At 44.1% G+C, this 21,262-nt stretch overlaps 4 protein-coding genes and 1 long non-coding RNA gene across 9 annotated transcripts; 2 read left to right on the top strand and 3 right to left on the bottom strand.

The window, feature by feature from the left end:
- The first annotated feature begins 2,786 nt into the window (after positions 1 to 2,786).
- On the top strand, positions 2,787 to 4,952 carry LOC111948953 (potassium voltage-gated channel subfamily E member 1-like). The gene is made up of 2 exons (XM_078933493.1): positions 2,787 to 2,995; positions 3,758 to 4,952. Exon 2 carries the CDS (start codon positions 3,782 to 3,784, stop codon positions 4,178 to 4,180), a length of 399 nt encoding a protein of 132 aa, XP_078789619.1. The 5' UTR covers positions 2,787 to 2,995; positions 3,758 to 3,781; the 3' UTR covers positions 4,181 to 4,952.
- A 43-nt stretch (positions 4,953 to 4,995) lies between these two features.
- On the bottom strand, positions 4,996 to 8,030 carry dnajc28 (DnaJ (Hsp40) homolog, subfamily C, member 28). Of its 4 annotated transcripts, none has more exons than XM_023964207.2 (3): positions 7,887 to 8,030; positions 6,158 to 6,821; positions 4,996 to 6,080 (listed from the first exon to the last, which is right to left on the bottom strand). In XM_023964207.2, exons 2-3 carry the CDS (start codon positions 6,819 to 6,821, stop codon positions 5,596 to 5,598), a joined length of 1,149 nt encoding a protein of 382 aa, XP_023819975.1. In that variant the 5' UTR covers positions 7,887 to 8,030; the 3' UTR covers positions 4,996 to 5,595. The 4 variants fall into 4 exon arrangements, with proteins under 4 accessions (XP_023819975.1, XP_023819973.1, XP_023819976.1 ...); XM_023964205.2 differs by lacking the exon at positions 7,887 to 8,030 and adding an exon at positions 7,694 to 7,879; XM_023964208.2 differs by having other exon boundaries at positions 4,996 to 6,821.
- Positions 8,031 to 14,214: 6,184 nt separating this feature from the next.
- On the bottom strand, positions 14,215 to 16,818 carry LOC101170619 (apoptosis-associated speck-like protein containing a CARD). Its single transcript, XM_011485846.4, has 3 exons — positions 16,462 to 16,818; positions 15,302 to 15,343; positions 14,215 to 14,528 (listed from the first exon to the last, which is right to left on the bottom strand). Exons 1-3 carry the CDS (start codon positions 16,712 to 16,714, stop codon positions 14,269 to 14,271), a joined length of 555 nt encoding a protein of 184 aa, XP_011484148.1. The 5' UTR covers positions 16,715 to 16,818; the 3' UTR covers positions 14,215 to 14,268.
- Positions 16,705 to 18,415, top strand: LOC144984582 (uncharacterized). Its single transcript, XR_013648380.1, has 2 exons — positions 16,705 to 16,834; positions 17,695 to 18,415. It is a non-coding gene; the product is annotated as an uncharacterized LOC144984582 (long non-coding RNA).
- LOC144984581 (apoptosis-associated speck-like protein containing a CARD) lies at positions 17,300 to 19,903 on the bottom strand. 2 transcript variants are annotated; one of them, XM_078933491.1, is made up of 4 exons: positions 19,535 to 19,900; positions 19,134 to 19,271; positions 18,446 to 18,466; positions 17,300 to 17,982 (listed from the first exon to the last, which is right to left on the bottom strand). In XM_078933491.1, exons 1-4 carry the CDS (start codon positions 19,776 to 19,778, stop codon positions 17,726 to 17,728), a joined length of 660 nt encoding a protein of 219 aa, XP_078789617.1. In that variant the 5' UTR covers positions 19,779 to 19,900; the 3' UTR covers positions 17,300 to 17,725. The 2 variants fall into 2 exon arrangements, with proteins under 2 accessions (XP_078789617.1, XP_078789618.1); XM_078933492.1 differs by lacking the exon at positions 18,446 to 18,466 and having other exon boundaries at positions 19,535 to 19,903.
- Positions 19,904 to 21,262: the final 1,359 nt, after the last annotated feature.

The raw sequence follows: 21,262 nt of genomic DNA, 5'->3' as shown, positions 1-21,262 counted from the left end.
CACATCACTTTAATATTTTTTAGGATTTTTTTCTATAATTTTTGAGTTTGTTTTTAGGAAATTGCTTTGTTTTACTTTTTTTATTTTGCTACACATATCACAGTCGCAAATAAAGAAAACCACTAATTTATCACTTGTTGTCATGTTTCGATGTATTTTTTATGATAAGTACTTTTGGTTGGGTGTATTTTATTGGGTGTTCAAGGGTTAAACAGATACGCCCTGATAAGTGAGAGAAAAATAATCTAAATAAGTGTTTTTAAAACACTTTTAAGTTTTTCAGAATTCATCCCTCCCTCTCAGCAACGCCACCGCCACCGACAGCAGCGCCACTGCCAAACTCTTACCTGAGTGCTGGTCCCCAATCGCGGTGATAGAAGGCGCTCAATAAAGACCTCCTTGCTGGAGGCGCCGTTTAGGAAAATGGAAAAAACTACGCTTTTCCTAGATATTATTCACAAGACGCACCTGCGCTCTTCTTTAGATGCACCTGCGCTCCCCTTAAGACGCACCTGCACTCACCTTAAGACGCACCTGCACTCCCCTTAAGACGCACCTGCGCTCCCCTTAAGACACACCTGCGCTCCCCTTTAGACGCACCTGCACTCCCCTTAAGACGCACCTGCACTCCACTTAAGACGCACCTGATCTCCCCACAAGACGCACCTGCACTCCCCTTAAGACGCACCTGCACTCCCCAGAAGATGCACCTGCGCTCCCCTTAAGACGCACCTGCTTTCCCCTTAAGACGCAACCGGCGCTCCCCTTAAGACGCACCTGCGCTCCCCTTAAGACGCACCTGCGCTCCCCTTTGGACGCACCTGCACTCCCCTTAAGACGCACCTGCACTCCACTTAAGACGCACCTGATCTCCCCACAAGACGCACCTGCACTCCCCTTAAGACGCACCTGCACTCCCCAGAAGATGCACCTGCGCTCCGCTTAAGACGCAACTGCCCTCCCCTTAAGACGCACCTGAACTCCCCTTAAGATGCATCTGAGCTCCCCTTAAGACGCACCTGCGCTCCCCTTAAGACACACCTGAGCTCCCCTTAAGACGCACATGCGCTCCCCTTAAGACGCACCTGAGCTCCCCTTAAGACGCACCTGCGCTCCCCTTAAGACGCACCTGCACTCCCCTTAAGACGCACTGCACTCCCCTTAAGACGCACCTGCACTCCCCAGAAGATGCACCTACGCTCCCCTTAAGACACACCTGAACTCCCCTTAAGACGCACCTGAACTCCCCTTAAGACGCACCTGCGCTCCCCTTAAGACGCACCTGCGCTCCCATTAAGACGCACCTGCGCTCCCATTAAGACGCACGTGCGCTCCCCTTAAGACGCACCTGCGCTCCCCTTAAGACGCACCTGCGCTCCCCTTTAGACGCACCTGCACTCCCCTTAAGACGCACCTGTGCTCCCCTTAAGACGCACCTGCGCTCCCCTTAAGACGCCCCTGCACTCCCCTTAAGACGCACCTGCACTCCCCTTAAGACGCACTGCACTCCCACTAAGACGCACCTGCACTCCCCAGAAGATGCACCTACGCTCCCCTTAAGACGCACCTGAACTCCCCTTAAGACGCACCTGCACTCCCCTTAAGACGCACCTGCGCTCCCATTTAGACGCACCTGCGCTCCCCTTAAGACGCACCTGCACTCCCCATAAGACGCACCTGCACTCCCCATAATGCAGAAGATGCACCTGCGCTCCCCTTAAGACGCAACTGCCCTCCCCTTAAGACGCACCTGAACTCCCATTAAGACGCACCTGAACTCCCCTTAAGACGCACCTGCGCTCCCCTTAAAACGCACCTGCGCTCCCATTAAGACGCACCTGCGCTCCCCTTAAGACGCACCTGCACTCCCCATAAGATGCACCTGCACTCCCCTTAAGACGCACCTGCGCTCTCCTTAAGACGCACCTGCGCTCCCATTAAGACGCACCTGCGCTCCCATTAAGACGCACCTGCGCTCCCCTTAAGACGCACCTGCACTCCCCATAAGACGCACCTGAACTCCCCTTAAGACGCACCTGCACTCCCCATAAGACGCACCTGCACTCCCCATAAGACGCACCTGCACTCCCCTTAAGACGCACCTGCGCTCTCCTTAAGACGCACCTGCGCTCCCCTTAAGACGCGCCTGCGTTCCCATTAAGACGCACCTGCGCTTCCCTTAAGACGCACCTGCACTCCCCATAAGACGCACCTGCACTCCCCTTAAGACGCACCTGCGCTCTCCTTAAGACGCACCTGCAGTCCCCATAAGACGCACTTGCGCTCCCCTTAAGACGCACCTGCACTCCCCTTAAGACGCACCTGCGCCCCCCCCCCATAGATGCTGCTCTTCTCTACTACCCTCCACTGACCCCGACAACCCAAAACCCCACAGCCCCTGTATGGGTCAATTCCCCGTACAGATGCATGTGACTGAGGCTTTACCTATCTTAAGAGTTTGTACTTTGGCCCGCTAACTCTTGTCCAGGTGGCGTCTAACTCTAACCGAAGAGTTTTCAAAGTTTTCATTCTGCCGGATTAGGACCAGACTGAAGTCTTCAAAAGGTCTCTAAGTCCTAATGAGGTCAGTGAATAAGTTATAGAAAGTCCTCAAATGGCAACACGTACACACATCCACACACATCGAGCTAAAGGACACTTGAAGGAGATGTAACCTGAACTTCTCTGAGCCGCTGAAAGCTTCAACTGTCTTCTGAAAGCTGCTTTGTTCCTTCATATGTTTTTTGTCCGTGAACCCAGGAGAGGATCAGGAAACATTTGCAGATGTCTTCCTCTCAGAGGTACTGCATCTTCAGGCTGGAACCTCCTCCGCCTGTGGAGCGGGGAGCTTTAACCTTGTCCCTTCACCTCCCGTTTCATTAAACGTGTTGACGTGCTGAGCGTGTCTCCTCTGAGGAAACGCTGGGAGGACGGCGCAGAAACGCTTTCTGGTCATTCAGAGCTGCAGGAGCTGCTGGAGCAGGAGCCCATCCAGGTATGTGCAGGACCCTGACGCAAGCAGAGAGACGAAGCCTGAAAAGCGGATTCTGAAAGGTCAAACAAGACTGGAGATTCATCAGAAAATGAATGAAATTAGTTAGATTGGAGTTTTTTTCATAACTGTTGTTCTGCCATGTTTTTTTCCTTCTGTAATCGGACAAATGAAGAACTTTTTAGTGACTGAACCCGCCTAAAACAGGTTAAAACAAACATTAAGGCAATGATCTGGAAATGAAAGAGCATTTATGCTACTGTGCTTCACCTGTTAGGAGTGGACATATAGACTCTGTTTCTGTAGGTTTTCATCTGAACAGACCTTCGACTAGCGTGCTCATCTTTTTCCTGTTATTTGCTCAGAAGAGACATTTGGTTTAATCACCAGAATTTGTCTCCAGGTTTAAACCTCTAATGTTTAGAAACAGCAGCAGAAAAATACGCAGAACTCTGACTCCTGTGGTGCAGGACGCTCTCACACAGCAGTCAGTCGAGCCAACAGGATTCCCTGTTCTGGAGGTTTGATCTTTTAAATGTCACTTTGTGTTTACCTGCCGTTCTCACAGAAAATGTTTCTTTTCTGGCTCCTCTGTGGTAGAAAGTGAAGCCGACTTCTTTGGCAGCCTGAAGCGGATCTTTCTTATAACAGCGGAGATGTGAAATATTAAGCAAAAAGTGATTTTATGGTCATTTTTCCCCTCTAGGAAGTGAAAGGTGTCAATCGGAATGTTGCTGAAACCGTCCTGCTTGTTTCTGTTTCAAGCTTTTGTTGCGTTCAGGGGTCGTCATGCTCCCCACCAACAGCACGGAGCTGCAGTCGCTCCTGCTCTCCTTCCTGCACCACTGCCTCAACGGCACCAACCTCCACGCTCAGAACCACACCACCCAGCATGCCGTGCAGGCTGGGGGCGGAGTCCGGGCCCAGTCGCAGGGCGTCGTGTACATTTTCCTGGTGGTGGGCATGTTCAGCTTCTGCTCCTTCGGCATCATGCTCAGCTACATCCGCTCCAGGAAGCTGGAGAGCTCCCAGGACCCGTACCACCAGTACATCGCACACGACTGGACCGCCGTGGCGGCGCCGAGCCGGGTCGTGGCCGAGGCCCTCCACAGGGAGGCTGGCAGGGAGGGGCCCATTATCTTCTGCAACCCCGCAGCAGCTGCAGGGGCCGAGCACGGCCTCCAGTGATCTGAACGTAAAAACTGAGGACTTCCTGGAACGTTGGTCACCAGGAAACACGCGACTCAGTGAACGTGTCCTGGAATTACAAGATTAATGTCAGACTTGGACGCACGGACCTGACAAACAACTACAACTGTGCAAAAATACAAGTAACACCCAAAGAAACCTTCTGCTGATGTGGAGGAACATTTGACTGTAATATTATTTGGTTTGACTTCATAAAAAGTTAAAAACAAAACACGCTAAACCGAAACAAAATGAAGGAAAACCACGAGTGACGGCGTATGGCCCTGGACACGCCCTCGCACCCTTTAGACCCGCCCTCACTGTGGATGGACACGCCCCTCATGCTCCCCCTCACTCTCATGTCAGATCTGCATGTGACAAAGTCAGGAAAACAACTTCTTTTCCTCAAATGTCAGCATTTCTGTTGGTTTTATCTCCATAACAACTTCATTGGGAAAAGTAATAAAGGTTTTTGTTCACCAGATTTTATGTCATATTCTTTTGTTCAGCTCCAGTCAACCATCCATGGATTACCTTTTCCCTGTATTCCGGTAAACATGTGCGAGCAACGGCCAAAACACACCTTTGGCGAGCTCGCCGCGCTGACAAACTTCAACCGCCAAGGAGCTTCTCAGTGATGCTTGAGGAGTTGGGAGGTGACGGATCGAAGGCGGAGTTTAAATTTGTAGAAGGTAAAGAAGACTTTGGGGGGAATTTAAACATGACGGGCTCATCCCAAGGTCAAAGGTCATTGAAACTTTGGTTGCGGCTGTAAAGTGACTCTAGCAGTGAGTGAGACATGTTGTGGAGAATGCTCAGTTCAAAGTTTTTTTTATTTTTTTACCAAATTTTCCACTTTGTCACAAAATGGTGGCGAAGGCGTAGATCCTGTGGCCATCCCATAATAATCATCATTCACTTTGTCCACAGTTCAGTTTCGCTGGGTACTGTGTGCATCTCTTGGTGAATTTTATTTTTTATTTGAACAAATGAGGATAAAGTGTCTGAATGATTCAAACAGTCAGAAACAGACACACAGTCAGCAAAAATCCATCCGGAAAGCCAAATAAAAGCCTTTTCATTCATCCTTCTGTCTGTTTGAAGAATCACTAAAGTAGATTCCATGTTTCAGTGTGAAAACATCTGACACTCTAGTGTTTTACCTAGTTATGTTTTGTTGCATTTAAATCACATTTACTGAACAGCTGGACTCAAACTGAGCTTTTTCTAGATAAATGTGGCTTTCTATTCCTGCAGACTTCAGCGTTTTTTTAAATAAAAAGAGGAGGAAGACGAGGAGTGAAGATCAAGCTGTGAAATGAAGGACGGAGGAAGAATCGAGTCCAGCTTCTCAGAAGAAAGTGATGTGGATGAGCGGAAAAATCAGGAACAATGACTTATCGTCATGACACAGGTCACAGTTTTAGTCTGCAGTTACTCGTTTGTCTTGTCATCCTGTAAGTCTGAGCAGAACCAGAACCAGAACAGAATCTGGGTTTCAGTGGGAAATCCAAGCCCTCATCCATGACAGGAGTCCTGGTTTTCTGCTGGTTTTGCTCTTCATCGCTACATTGGCTCTTCTCTTCTCCTCCTTCCTCCTCTGTCGCTCCTCCTCCACCTCCAGCCGGCGCTGCTGCGCCCCTCTGGCGGCCCGCTCCACCTCCCGGGTCAGGCTGAAGTGGACCATCTGCATGCTGAGCATGGGGACGATGAGGTTGTAGTTGTCCACCAGCTTGTTGAGCCGCAGCAGCTCCTCCTGCGCAGACGCACACAGCTCCTCCCACCGCCGCCGCTCGCCGGCGGTCATCTGCTCGCCGAGCCGGGCCCTCTCCTCCAGCAGGCGGGCCCGGATCCGAGCGGCGCCCTCGCGGATGTCTCGCTGCGTGACGACCCACGGCGGCTGGTAGCCGTTGTCGATGAGGATGCGGTTGAGGTTGTGGGTCATGGGGTCGGCGTACGGGTTGTGCTGAAACTTACTGAGGGGTTTCCCGGCGCCGCTCAGGTTCCTGAAGTCTCCGCGGGCCATGGACTCCTGGATCAGGTCCTCCACCAGACGCTCCACCGCCTGGGTGATCTTGATCTTGCGGCTGCGCTGCCGGGTGTCCCGCTCCACCAGCGCGCCGTCGCCCGCCGCTCCCCTCTCGTGCTCCCTCTGCCGGTAGCTCAGAACCTGCTCGGCCGCTCGGTCAACACGGACCTGTCGGTACTGGCGCTCCCGCTGGCTGGGGGTGCCCGAGCCCACGCCATCGAAGCTGAGGTAGTGTCTGTGCTGAAGCGCCGCTCCTCTGGACTTACCTTCGTCCTCCTCTTCCTCCTCGGCCTCTTTGTGTCCGATCTTACTCTGGTGGGTCAGCACGGCCCGGTAGGCCTCTTCCACCTGCGCAAACAGCACGCCGTCCGCCGTGGCCGTGCCTGAGTCTGGGTGGTAGAGCTTGGCCAGGCGCAGGTACGCCTGCCTCACCTGGGCAGGAGTGCTGCTGCCCTCCTCAGGCAGCTGCAGGAGGCGGTAGCTCTCCTTCAGGCCGCGGCTCATCCGGTGACCCGAGCTGAGCCACCGGAGCGCCGGCGAGCGCCGCGCCGACAGAAGACAGCCGTGACGGACGCTGATCCGGGAAGTCAGCAGCTGGACGGTGCCGCTCATCTAGAAGCGGAAAAATGTTTCAGTTATGACAACGAAAAAAGCCAAATCCTTCAGAGGACGGCAGGAAGTGTTGACTAAAGTTTGTGCCGTTTTCCTCTCTGTTTTAAGAATAAATTAACGATAGTAAGAAACGATTTTGAGCAGCTTTTGTATTAATTTCTCCTGAATTTCCAGACAGAAGACCTCAGTTTAATACAGATCACACACTGCAGTAAAAATTAAAATAGATGTTTTAAAAACAGGTGGACCGCAAACTGCAAATATAAATCAAAATGTGACATCTGTAGTGATGACGGTGTAGAAGCTACGAGGTGTTAGGGCCATGAAAGTAGAAAAATAAGCAGATATATGACAATCAACACCTAAAATTATAAGAAAAAAGTCAAAATTTCCTAAAGTTCGAAAACAAAAATGTATAATATTTCAAGGGAAAAGGTGATTCTTTTAGAAATAGAACTTTGCACTCAGCTTTTTAAAAATGTTTCAACAACAAACATTAGCGGTTTAATTCTGAGAAATGGCAGCAAGGCCCGTATGGTTTAAACGTGGGGCCCCAAACTCAGGGCCCCACGTTTAAACCATTGGGGCCCACTTGGCCTTGCTGCCATGGAGCTGTTTTACTCTTTCAAGTTATTTTTGAAAAAGCATAACTTTTTCTTGGTCAAATTGCAACTTTCTTAATCATAAAACTAAAATAAATTCATTACTTTGCAATTTTTTGAGGTAAAAATAATACTCGTATTTTCTTTGATGGAGGTCCTAATATTTTTTCTGAAATGTTTCTGTAAATCCAGTTAATCTGTTAATAAATCCTGTTTTTTCGTTTAGAAGATGTTATTTCTGCCTGAATAAAGAAGCTTGTCCCCACCGACCATGCTGACTTTATTCATCCTCTGACATGTTATGTCAGATCGGAACATTAGAAGCGCTTCCGGTTAAGCTAACTCGGAAACGTCACCCTAAAAGCCGGTTTAACGACAAAAGTTAAAAAGCTCCGTTTGAACGTCCGTTCACGTCTACGGACAGGCGCGTGAACAGTCGCCGTGAAGCCGTCACGAGACTCACTTTCTCCGGTCACACGGGGCGGCAGAGGTACTCCGTGGGCGGCTACTGCAGCTAAGCACTTCCGCTACTTCCGGTCACAGTAAGGGTCCGCTCGTGCGCTTTTTGAATAAAACTTTATTCCACACTGTAAACTGAAGCAATATTTTGTGGAATTATCCGCTGTTCTTATCACGTTTGAGTTGAGGAAAACGAAAAGCTCTACGATACAGTGGGAATTTGTGCAAATGAGCGCATCTTTTCTTCTGATTTTTATTTATTTATAAAGACTAATAGATACAAAGGGTGTGCAATCTTTATAATTACCATATACTATATTAGTAAAATTAAAATGTACAATAGACTGATTAGATTAAATCTATTCATCATTTCCCCCAAAATATCAGTAGAAAGAGTTGTTACTGTCATGATGGAGAATATATTGATGGCAGCAGAGGAGGAAAGACGTCTTTCAGGTCTCTCCCGCATTAAACCGGAGATCATTAAAACCAGCGATGGTAGGATATTTGTGGAAGACGAACTCCTAAACTTTATTGCCGTGAAAATGAGAACACTGAGTCATGATGAAATTGTTTTACTTGTAACAAACAATTTCAGCTCTGAGCGAATTGAATCGTCAAAGAAAGTTTTGTTCGAGGTCTGCCCTAATACCTCTCAACGCTGCATCACTCACAAAGGCACGCAAAAGGATATTAACAACGTAAAGATTTGTTTGAAAGTGCTAAACGAGTGTGGGGACAATATTCCAAGATTTGTCTCGCACTATTTGGATGAACTGCCTCCTGTGTCATTCAACCATGTTGATGTCTCAGCGCTGCTGGCACGGATGGAGCAAATAAACAATGACATGCGCTGCATGAAACTCACTCTGGAGTCTCAAACTACTGCTTATGAAAATCTTCATGCTGTAACGACATCGATGGACAACCGGATCACTATGATGGAGCAGCAGCGCGCCGACGCTGAACCACTCAGCGGTGCTGAGTCAACAAACGCCGAGGAACCAACGTGCAGTAAGGCCAAACAGCCTGCAGGACAAGCTCCGACGCCACTGTGGATTGTTGTTGTGCGAGAAGGACGCCGGCAGAAAGGAATGGATGTAAAACCTGCTTCAGTTTCAAAGCCGCAAGTGAATCGCGCAGCTGGTCGTGCGCGCAAAACTCCCGGTATTATTGGAACTGCCTCTGTTTCTAATATTCACGCAGTGAAGACGAAGATGGTGAGTGTTTTTGCAACCAAATTTGACCCAAGTTTGGATGCTGTTACACTTAACAAGTACCTGGAAGGCAAGATGGGACGGGAAGTTAAATGCAGGAAAATTGAGACTGTTCATGGAAGATTCAGCTCCTTTCACATAACGGCTGAATGTAACGCTGTGGCAGACATGTACGCGCCTGAGCTTTGGCCTGATGGTGTTTATGTGAGGCGCTACTATGAACCCCGCCGGAAAGAACAAACTTCTGCAGCCAGAGGTTCTCTGGCCCCAGAAATCACTCGGAGTGTGAATAAGGCCTCAGTTCCTGTGGGGGATGGCGGTGAATCCAACGCCTAAACCTCTTGTGTCATCTTACTTGACAACAAATCATCATGCGGATTGTATCATATAATACGCGTGGCTTGCGGTCTGGACACAGTGTTGCAGATAAATCCAGTCGCTATGTCGTTGATAAGCTTTTGAATGAGTGTGATGTATTATGTTTGCAAGAAACTTGGCTTGCCAAACAGGACTTGGACAATCTAAACTCATTACATGTGGATTTCCATGGTGCTGGTGAATCCACCACTGATCTGAGTACCAGAATCGTTCGAGGTAGAATTCCTGGGGGCGTGGCTATCCTCTGGAATGTTAAGTATGATGCTGCTGTTAATGTTGTGAGGCTTAATGTTGATTGGGCTGTTGGCTTGGAAATCGACATTGATGAAAAGAAATTTACAATTCTAAATGTCTACATGCCCTATGAGTCTAATCTATTGGAGGACGAATTCTTGCACAAATTAGCATTCATAAAAGCATATATTGAGGATAGCAGCTCCACTTGTGTGTTTGTTATGGGAGATTTTAATGCTGATCTCTCAGATGACTCATCAATATTTGGTAATCATTTAACTTCTTACTGTGAAGAAAATAATCTCACCTTATCAAGTAAAATACTTCTCCCAGATACAAGCTTTACTTATATCAGTGATGCCTGGCATTCCACCTCATGGCTGGACCACTGTATCTGTACTACGGATGCTCATGCTTCTCTGAGTAACATAGAAATCCTGTATAACTTGGCTACCTCTGATCACATACCAATAATCTTCTCCTTAAATGTGGCAAATGTACCATCTCTTGTGGCGAAAGATAATAACGATCTTACAGATAAACTTGATTGGTCCAAAGTTACAAATGAGGACATCAATAAATACACAGCAACCACCGATGCTCAGCTGCAGGCTGTAAAATTGCCCAGGGATGCGCTGGCATGCTGTGATCCAAACTGCAAAAATACTACTCATTGCAATGAATTGTGTAAACTCTATGAAAATATAGTAAAAGCTGTAAAAGATAGTAGTCTTTGCCTACGAAGCAGGAGTCTTAAAAGCTGGACTGTCAAGCCAGGCTGGAATGACTTTGTAGCTGAACATCATGCTGCAGCCAGGGACGCTTTCACACTCTGGCATGAAGCTGGGAAGCCTCGTCAAGGTGCCTTGTTTGAGAGCAAGAAAATGACTACTGCTAGATTCAAATATTCACTTCGCATTCTCAAAAGGCAAGAAAACATGATGAGAGCAGACTCTCTGGCCAGAGGTCTACAAAATAATGATTACCATAAATTCTGGAAGGAGGTTAATTCTATGAATAATCGTAAAACTTCATTGCCATCCAACATTGAAGGTGTATGTGGTGCTGATAACATTGCTGATTTATGGCGTAAGCATTATTCTGACCTGCTTAATTCGGTAAAAAGTCATGCAGTTTCTATTGACAATGTGGATTTTACAGACACAATGGTTATTCGTGCAAGTGAGATTCAAGATGCAATTTCAAAGATAAAAGAAGGCAAAGCATGTGGTCTTGATGACATCACAGTCGAGCATTTAAAATATTCAAGTTTTAAATTACTGCCCCTGCTGGCCATGTGTTTCACTGGCTTTTTAACCCATGGAGTCCGGCCTGATTCAATTCTCTCAGTTGTATTAATTCCCGTCATCAAAGACAAGACCGCCAGTTTAAATAGTCTGTCGAACTACAGACCGATTGCCCTTTCCAGCAACATTTCAAAAATTTTAGAATATGTTTTATTGACTAGACTCGAAGTGCATCTTTTAACAAGTGAGAACCAATTTGGTTTTAAAAAAAGTCTCGGCACTGATATGTGTATCTACGCGTTACAGGAAATAGTTGGGAAATACCTGCATCTGAATACATCTGTATTTCTGTGTTTTATTGATGCCACTAAGGCCTTTGACAGGGTCAACCGCCTCAAGCTTTTTCAGAAGCTAATTAATCGAGGAGTGCCCAAATGTCTTGTACGATTCCTGGCTTTCTGGTATGCTAATCAAACAATGGTAGTCAAATGGGGCAATGTCTTATCAGAGCCTTTTTATGTAAGCAATGGAGTTCAACAGGGGGGGATCCTCTCTCCATTTCTATTCAATGTGTATATTCATGACCTATCCACTAATCTGAATCTGTGCAAAACTGGATGTGTTGTTGGATGTCAAACCTTTAATCATCTTATGTATGCTGATGACCTTGTCATTTTTAGCCCCTACAGTGCTGGGTTACAAACACTTTTAAAGGTTTGCTCTGATTAAGGCAGAGACTTTGACATAAAATACAATCCCTCCAAAAGCAAAGTAATGATCGTAAGGACCAAAGACGACAGAAATGTAAACTTTCCTGTTTTTAAGCTTTGTGGAACGCCTCTGGAACAAACATCATCTATCAAATATCTTGGACATTTCATTACTGACGATTGGAGGGATGATAGAGACATTCAGAGACAGTACTGTAAACTCTATGCTCAGGCAAATATGCTGATGAGAAAATTCAGTGCATGTTCTCTTAAAGTGAAGTGTTCGCTGTTCAGAGCTTACTGCACTCCTCTGTATACGGCCCCTCTTTGGTGGAACTATGGACGTGGGACCTTCCACAAATTCTTAGTGGCCTATAATGATGCTTTTAGGCTTCTGCTACAGGTGCCCAGGTGGTACAGAGCCAGTCAGCTGTTTGTGGACGCTCACATCCCCACCTGTGAAGCTCTACTGCGCAAGCTTACATACAGCCTCATGGAACGCCTGGACAAATCTAAGAACTCAATTATCATGTCTCTGACTGATCCCAAAAGAAGCTCATGCCGCTACACTTCTGCCCTAAGGAAACACTGGATACAGCGATTATACTCTTTTTAAGTTATATCTTTTTACTTTTTATTTATAAATACTGTATTTGTATCTTATGTTTTATTTTATTCTCTTTTCCTCCTATGGACCACCTGAGTCTGAAATAAAAGTTTGAATATTAAACACATCTTTGTACACTGTCTTTATGTATTCTAACAACCCCAACTGTAGCAGGGAAACAAGAACCGAGCTGCTGATGAAGCGGCCTCATTGTAGAGTGGCAACATTGCAAAGCTAAGAGGTCAGCAGTTTGCATAATCACGATTCCAGCATCAAAGCCCATTTATCTGAACATGCACAAACAGGCTATCAGAATGGACTTCACTTCTGTTCCCAGCCCTCTCACTCATGCTTTTTACACCAAGATTCCCCACTTCCCATGAGTCTTAGGGGTTGAAGGCGGGGCTAACCCCCAGAACGCCACAGTATTTATACTTAAAGTAATTCACAAAACAAATGTTATACTACCCACAAAATAAAACAGTATTTTCTTATAATTATTCTGGTAAATATGTATCAAATTTAGTCATAATTTTGGCCAAATATTATGTTCACGAGAAAGGGGTTAGAGAGGGTCCCCAAACCCAAAATGTTAAAGAAACACTTAAAAACCTATTATATCTCTAAAGAAAATTAAAATTGAGTAATCTGAAATTATCAGAAGCAATTACACCATTTAGAACCTATAAATGTATTACTTCTTTTTTAATGTATGTTTATTGTTTTATTTTATTTTTGTATATTTTAACTTTTTAAACGTTTTTATTTGTTTATTTATTTATATGTTATTAAATGTATTACTTCTGACTAGCAGATCTTCATGTTGTTGTATCTTGTTTAGTTTTTCTTTATCGGTTTATATTTTTGTGTGTTTGAATGATAGTCTTGATAAATGTTCTATATTGGTCTATTTTGTACACAAATTTGTTCAAATTTTGTATGATTATTAAACCGTCAATAAAGATTTATTTTAAAACAATACACCTGATTTATGCAACTTTTTAAGAAAGGGGGTCTCTGGACCTGAAAGTTAAAGTTAGGCTTTTAATGTGCTAAAGCACCCATCTATGTTAATATAATGAATTCCTGATTTGGCTGCCAATGTATAAATAAAAAAAAAAAAGACTTTTATCACATGGAAGAAAAAGACCAGCGCTTTGCAAAGGACTTGTTTCTTGAAAAGAAAAATATTATCAGGTGGTAAAGCTTTTGTTACAATCAAACGTTAATTGTCAAAGGTAAAGGGACCAGATATAAAGTGTATAGGTGTTGGGATGTAACATCAGCATTGTGGTTTAAACAGGTGTTAGATCCACTACCATCTGTTGAAAACAGCTGATTTTTAGTGACATTTTCTGAATGAACAAGAAAAAGGATTTTCTTCTTTTTCCTCTTTCAACATTTCAGAGTTCTCTAAGTTCAACTCAAAGCTGAGAAACACACTTTCCATTTTCATGAGTACACTTTCCTGAAATTACTCCTATTTAGGAAATGTAACCCAGAAATATTCAATTCCTCATTTGACAGTTAAGCTTGGTTCCTGCGCAATCCTGCAGAGAAGCAGGAGATCATTGGATATCCACCTTTGAGTCTGTTGATGTGGACTAAGCCCACCCTACTTCTACTCAGCCATAACTGAGAGCTCTCTGTTTACAGGCTCTCCTGCTAGCTTGCAGCTAGCAAGATTCTCAAGAAGATGATAAAAAATGTATCAGATCCAGAACGACTGACAGCTGTTTATTTCTCTGTAGAAGTCTGTGGGATTTTGGCTTCTTAGAGCCAGAAGGTACTTCCTGTTTGGAACGCCAGGGGGGACGGAGTCACTTGGTCAGTGTTATCAACCTTGAAAGGACAGAAATTCCTCAATAACATCTGCTGCTTAAATACAAATGAGCTCCAGCAAAAGTCCTAAACAAATGAAGACTAAAGCAGCCACCAGTAGAAATGATATTTTATTCATTTTTTCCACGTCTGACGTGTTCTAAAACCTGTTTTAACTGTTTCCTTCAAGGTCTTCTAAAAGGTGTTTCTGCTGCTTCTTTAGGATGTTGTAGAAGATGTCCTTGTGGGCGGGGCTTGCCCTCAGGTGATCCAGGAGCTCCCTCATCTTCGCCTGAGAGGTGGGCTTCGATCTGATCAAGTTATAAGCCTCTTGCTGGATGGCGTCTTCCTGGAGAAGCTGATCTAGGATGGGTTCAACGCAGGTGACTCTGTCGATCAGCTGGCTGAAATGTTCGTCCACAAAGTGTTTCCCTGCAGAGGAAGGAGAGAAAATACATTTTTGTGACTCCGTCTACATGTTTTCCTGCTGAAACTCAGGCTTCTGGAAGGGACTAAAATGAAGTTCTAGTTCTCTCAGATGGTTAAGGTTTCTCTCTGACACATTTGTGTTGTTCTATGGTCGACAACTTCAGCAGGGAACAACTGGAACAACTGTAGTAGGTTTAGGGGATGTCATCTGGACTTGGTTTTAAAGTTGGAAGACGTTTCACCTCTTATCCAAGAGGCTCTGTCAATTCAAAGCCTCTTGGATAAGAGGTGAAACGTCTTCCAACTTTAAAACCAAGTCCAGATGACATCCCCTAAACCTACTACAATGGAACCAACCTGGATGAATGAGAGTCTTCATAGACAACTGGAACAACTAGAATTTTAAAAAACGTATTCGTTTTTTTTACAGGGAACGTTCCAGTGTTTAATACACCAAATAATTTAAAAAAATGACTTTTAAGAAATCTCACTTCCTTTGGTAACTGTTAATATAAACCTATGAAAAAAACTGTGAATATTTACCAAATATGCATAAAGAGAAACATCCAGAATCAGTTCTGCTTTTTCAAAGCTCACAGATTTACCTCAGCGTTTACTACTAACATGTAATGATCTGCAATAGATGTACAAATGCTAACTAATGGCACATTAAAAAAAAGGAATAAAAACATGTCAAATATAAACAAATAAACATATTTACTCAAGTGTATTCATATTAAATCAACTAAGTCAATAGAAAAAAGAGCAGAGCTGACCTGAGACGGAACCAGAAGATGAAGATATTCCCGCCTCATTCACTGAAAATAGTAGAAACAGAGTCAGAAAATACTTCATTTAGGAGTGGAACGATTTATTTCAACAACTATTCTATTATAATTAGTGGCTGACAATAGTATTCCTAATCCATATTGTTTCATTCTTAACGATCTGATCCTCTGTCCTAAAGTGGATCCAGATCCTCTTCATCCAAACTTCCAGCAGTGAGACTCAGACAGAAATTCCTGCTACTGAACAGTTTTCCAGATTCTTGGATTTCTTCCAGATCATCAAGTTAATGAAATCTGTGTCCAAACCAACAAGTAAACTAGAATGAATGTCTAATCCATTCACATGTTAGTTTCCTAAAGTTCACCACTGTTGTTTTTCCACATCCAAAGAATCCAAAGGGAACATTCTTAGAACATTCTAGACACTGGATGGTCACATGACTTTATTCACAGTCTGTCCACACATTGGACTGGAATGATGGACTGATCCGTGTTGATGACGTCACACGTGTGTTGTTGCTGTGATTGGTCGGTTTTACCTTATAGTAAATAAATCTACTGTACCTCAATCCGGATGGTGTTTTCCTATATTATCATCAATTTATTTCATTTTAAATGATTTTATAAAACCTAAGGTTGATTCGATTAACAACTTTTCTTCAGACAGATCGATCTTGTTGGACAAGTTGATTACACTTGATTATCTTGCGAGAAATCCAAAGAATCTGGAAAACTTCCCCTGCACTGTTCAGGTTTCTCTGGGTTCTGACTGAAGATGTCCTGATCCACTTTCAGTCAGGGAATCGGATTCAATGGGATATCGACTATGAATCGGATCAGGAACCACAGATTCTGATATGAATGGATCCAACCCTGGTTTCTATAATGATCTGGTGGTTTCATGGCGCAGGGCGGCTTCCTTATGCAGGAACTTCAGACGGAGAAAATGAAAGAACTGAAACCACGAGAGTCCTTCTTTTCCTCTTTTTTTTAATGTGTTCTTTAATCTCCGCTGAAACTAAACCTCTCACCGCAAACACATTCTCAGATGAACTTCATTCTATCAGCTTCACTTCCTTGAACCTTCAGTTTTGCGCAAAGACCCGGTCGCTTCTGCGCCATACCGACACAGCGGAACTAGTTCTTACGGAGCTGCTGCGCCTCCGCCGCGCACTGGATCCCCCTGAGGATCTCCGCGGCCACCAAAAGCGCCTTTTTCTCCGTGAAGGTGGAGACCATCACATCTGCGACCACCAAGAAGTTCTTGTCGTCCACCCTGCCGCGCCGGACGCGCGGCTCCTGCCGGCGGTCCACCAGATCCTGGACGAACTTCTGGAAGTTTTCCTTCGTCAGATCCTCCAGCGTCTCCGCCAAAAGCTTCCTGGGGGTTTTGGACTCCATGTCTCGTCAGTGAAGCCCAGACGGAGCTGGATAGAAGTTACTGCAAACCGAAAGAGGAAGAGGAAGAAGACGTCTGTCTTTCCCGCCTGTTTCGGAGCAGCAGAACAATCTGCGCGCGCGGTGATTTTTAGAACAGAAATATTTATCCTTTTAGAATCTTTTTCACCTTTTATATATTAATAGAGGTGACATTTTCACATCAGTCTACCATGAAAAAGAAAAAAGTTTAATGTTTCCAGCAAAAGAGCAGAAAACAGGAGCGGATTCACAGATTTTAAGGCCCAGGGTCAGTCAAAGACCCCCCTCCTCCCTCCCCCCTCTTGTCATGATGATCCTCTCAGTTTTTTTCAGCAGAGATTTACAAGAAAATGAATAATGAAAACTGACATTGTCTGGTAGAAAAACGAGATGTTAGAGCAAACATCTGTTCTTTTTTGCTTTGGTTGAAAAATAAAGTTTTTCTCTCTTCATTTTTTATGTTTTTTAGAATATACATAAGGAAACCCCTGACTTCTGTTCTTAAACAGAAAAGGCCACACCCCCTGCCACTTGAAAGCAGGCTACATGAAATCCGTCCATCATACATTTTGAACGTTGGACATGGGGGCCAATAGGCTCCACCCACTTCTGTTTATTGTTATTATTTTGAACAAAAACATTAAAAAAAGTCCAAAAAGAAAACATTCTGGATTGTTTTTGTGTCACTTCTTTTAAAAATGTATTTTAAAAAGTTGATTTTATATTTTAGACAAAGAATACAACACAAAAAACTCTCAAAGATTTCTGTAAAACTAGGAAGTGAATGGGATTCGATGTCCTTAATGGAATTATTCGATTGTTGACAGATTGTGACGGATTTCCGAAGTTCTCTGCTTAGATTGTAGAACGTTCAGACGTTCAGATGTTGTTTGGGTTTCATCTCATTTCCTCCTTTTTCTGCTCTCATTGAAGCTGCGTTTATGTTTCGTTGTTTTCCACAGGTGGAAACATCCTTCGGTTTCATCCCAGCATTTAACTCCTCTCCAGTCTGGACACGAGGTCGGGGTGCTGCTCCTTCAGGACGGAGAAGAAGATGTTCTTCTTGTCTTCGTCCTGCAGGTCATCACAGAGGAGCGCGCTCAGCTTCTTCCTCCTGGTCGGCAGCGCTTTGATGTTCCTGTCCCGCTCTGGCGTGATGACGCCTTTGTTCAGGAGCGCTTTGAAAAGGGCTTCCATGAACGTCACTTCCTGAATCAGCTCCCTGCTGAATCTCTCCACAAAGTGCTTTTCTGAGGAAATATGAGAGAAATTATTGTTTCAGGAGAACAATGTTGAAAAGTTCAGAGCAGTTTGTGATTGGACCTGATTATTTTACATTTCTCCCAAACAGATCAGAAAGGTTCTAAGACAGAAAGACAAACCACCAAAGTCTGAAACGATGAGAAAGAACTAATCAATGTTTTAATCCTCATGAATTCTGTGTCCACCATCTGGAACATTTTCCTCCACCACTGTACTGAAACCACCCATTTCCCAGAATGCTTTGCACTAATACAGACATTACCGGAAAAAGGGGAAAAGCAGATGAAGGGACAAGAATGAACCGAAAACCAGACACCAGAACTACACAGAGGATGGAGGACTTCAAGAAGACGACTGATGATCAAAGTTAGACTGTAACCATGACAACAGCCAAGAATAAAAAGAAGGAAACAAAAAGAATATTTCAAGTGTCAAACGTAGAGTTTTTACCAGGGACAGCAGGTTCTGGTGCTGCAACAGACAGAACCAGCGTTAAGGCTTCAACAACAGGCAGTGACGGTCTGTACCACCAGAATCTGGTCCAAACTTTTACGTCTGAATAATGATTTGTTCAAATGTTCTATCAGTTATAACTCTTTAACTTTTACTGCTGTGTTTGTCTACCTAAACAAAAAGGCCTGAAAATCCAAACTTCTGGACTAAATTACATCCCATAATCCTTCCTGTGCAGTCACAAAGAAAAATAGAGCGCTAGCTGCAGACGACTATCACAGGAATGGAACTTTTTCTGGAATTCAGTCAAATCTGACCAAAACTTCAGACTCGCCTAAATAAGAGTTTATGATCCTGCATACATAAAAACGCAATGACTGTTTTGTTTTTCCTCAAGTTCTCTGCTTCTCTTCCTAGTAATCTAAAGATAAAAAGATGAGATTTAATAGAAAGCAGGAAAACAAACTTACATCACTTTCCAAGTCTACAAAAAAAATTGTGTTGTTTTGATTTCATGTTCACAAAATGACAATAATACTAAATCGTATCCTTTGCAATTCTTTGGTGGGTAGACATCATGAAGAGAAGTCGGAGCACAAACAGAAACTCTGAACGCTTTTTATGTTTTTACTGGATCCACATCAACAAACAGGACGTTCTGCTGCTCGCCATGCAGCCCTTTTACCTGACACAACAGGTGCAGATGCAGCTGCAGGGGCAGGTGCAGATGCAGATGCAGGTGCAGGTGCAGATGCAGGTGCAGATGCAGGTGCAGGTGCAGATGCAGGTGCAGGTGCTGATGCAGGTGCAGATGCAGGTGCAGCTGTAAAACACAGAAGAACATTTTTAACAGCATTGAAGCAGATTGTAAACCAGAAGTGTGACAGCAGAAAAGACGACGGTCTCTTTTCTTAACAGACAAGTCTTTCCAGCAGTTAGAGATGAGATGAACAGGAAGTTAAGAGAAATTCAACAAATAATGATTAAGAAGTTGAGGAAAATTATGTTTGGATGTTTAAAGTTAAACTAAATCAGAATCCAGGTTGAAACTGAATCCACACCACCCTAAAGGACAGAAACTCTTACCCAGCTGGTCTGCAAAGCCGCCCAGATTCGCCTCTTGGAGAACCTCCACAGCCACTCTCAGGACGTTCCTCTCAGAGAACACGTTCACCATCACATTTGTGACTTCAATGACGCCCTTTCCCTCCACCTGGTTTTTGTAAACACGCCGTTCTCCTTCTCTGTCCAGCAGCTCACTGATGAAATCCTGAAACTCATCGCTGGAGAGACTCTGCAGACACTTTTTCAGAGCTTTTTTGGCCGACATTTTTCACGGCACAGACGTTCTCTAACGTTCCTTAGATCAGCTCTGATTGCTCCTCTCTGGGGAGGAGGAATGAGAAGAGACGGTGCCTTCAAGTGCAATAGGAGAATTCTATTTCACAACAACTTCCTTGTGTTTTATGGGCCAGTAATCTATCTGGAGTTTTCCCAGAACCACAGAGTAACCACAGGAAGAGGAGCCATCAATATTGTAAGTAATTGGGTAAGGTCTGCACCTGTCCTATATTTCTACAGTTCTGCAGAGTTCCAATGATTTCACTGTAGTCTATAAATCATTTGTTTTAAGGTCAAATTTCTTTTTTCAGATTTCTGTACTTTTACTGAAACTGAAACTAAATCAGAGAATGTTCATAGTTTAACTGATTTTCATAGATAAAAAACTGTTTGAGCCTCAGGAAAAAAAGACTTTCTTGAAACAGAAACAAAAGCAAGAAGATGCCGACATGGAGGCGAACAAAGATCTGATAAATTTAACAGCAACTCAACCGACACACACCAGCATGCCACTCATCGTACGGTTTCGTTTTGAGTCGTGGGCATGTTCTGAAATGTTCTGGTCTATACTCTGTCATTTATAGCCTCATTCCTCACAAACACAAATTTTCAGTATTCTTCAACAAGAACCAACAGATCTGTGCTGTTAAACCCGTCTGAGCTCAACTTCACAATAAGAAACTTTAGTTGTGAAGAAACGCAACAGCAACTTGTGGTTTATGTATATAATTTATTTACACACAACAATAAACACTGCATACTTTTTAGGAAGAACCTAAAAACATGAATCACAGTTTATGTGTGTGAGTTTTTCATCAATAAACATTATCAAAATGAACAAAACATTGAAGTATTCAGTGACAGAGCTCCTCCCCCTTTCTCTAAGGGAGCGCCCAGCCCCCCTAAGGTGGGAAGCTCATAGCAGCCGCTTGTATCCGGGACCTCATTCTTTGGGTCATGACCCAGAGTTCATGACCATAGCTGAGTATTAGAACGAAGATCGTCTTCCCTCACTTGTGAACAAGTCCCCAAAATATTTTTTTCTTCTTCTTTTTTTTTTAACTTGTCCTGTCCAACAGCTGGGCAGACAGATGAGAGCTGAGGGCCTCTTGTGTTGGACATATTTTACTTCAATAATAGGGGTTATTAATCTTCAGACAAACCAGAGGTATGTCTGAATAAACCCCTTTTGTAATTGAGGCCACACTTTATTAATTTCAATCATGTTTGAAAATCTTTGGTGTTGGACCGGACGGAAAAGGAAAGGAGGGAAGAAGAGAGAGGGATGTTAGAGAGAGGGGGGGGAAGGTGATAGTGGGAGGGATAAGACCATGAAGCAGCATAAAGCAACAAGTTTACTGGTTGTTTATCATTACGGTAAGGTTCAAATGAAGCCAATAAAGGGCGGTGCCTGTCCACACACACTCAAATGTTATCAACACACCTGCTAGCTGCAAAAATGTCCACATGTCA

Source organism: Oryzias latipes, chromosome 16 (genome assembly GCF_053564925.1).
Source record: "Oryzias latipes strain Hd-rR chromosome 16, Olatipes_Hd-rR_3.1".
NCBI lineage: Eukaryota > Metazoa > Chordata > Actinopteri > Beloniformes > Adrianichthyidae > Oryzias > Oryzias latipes.
The sequence above is the reverse complement of the archived record's forward strand: the minus strand, read 5'-3'. Positions and strand labels throughout refer to the sequence as shown.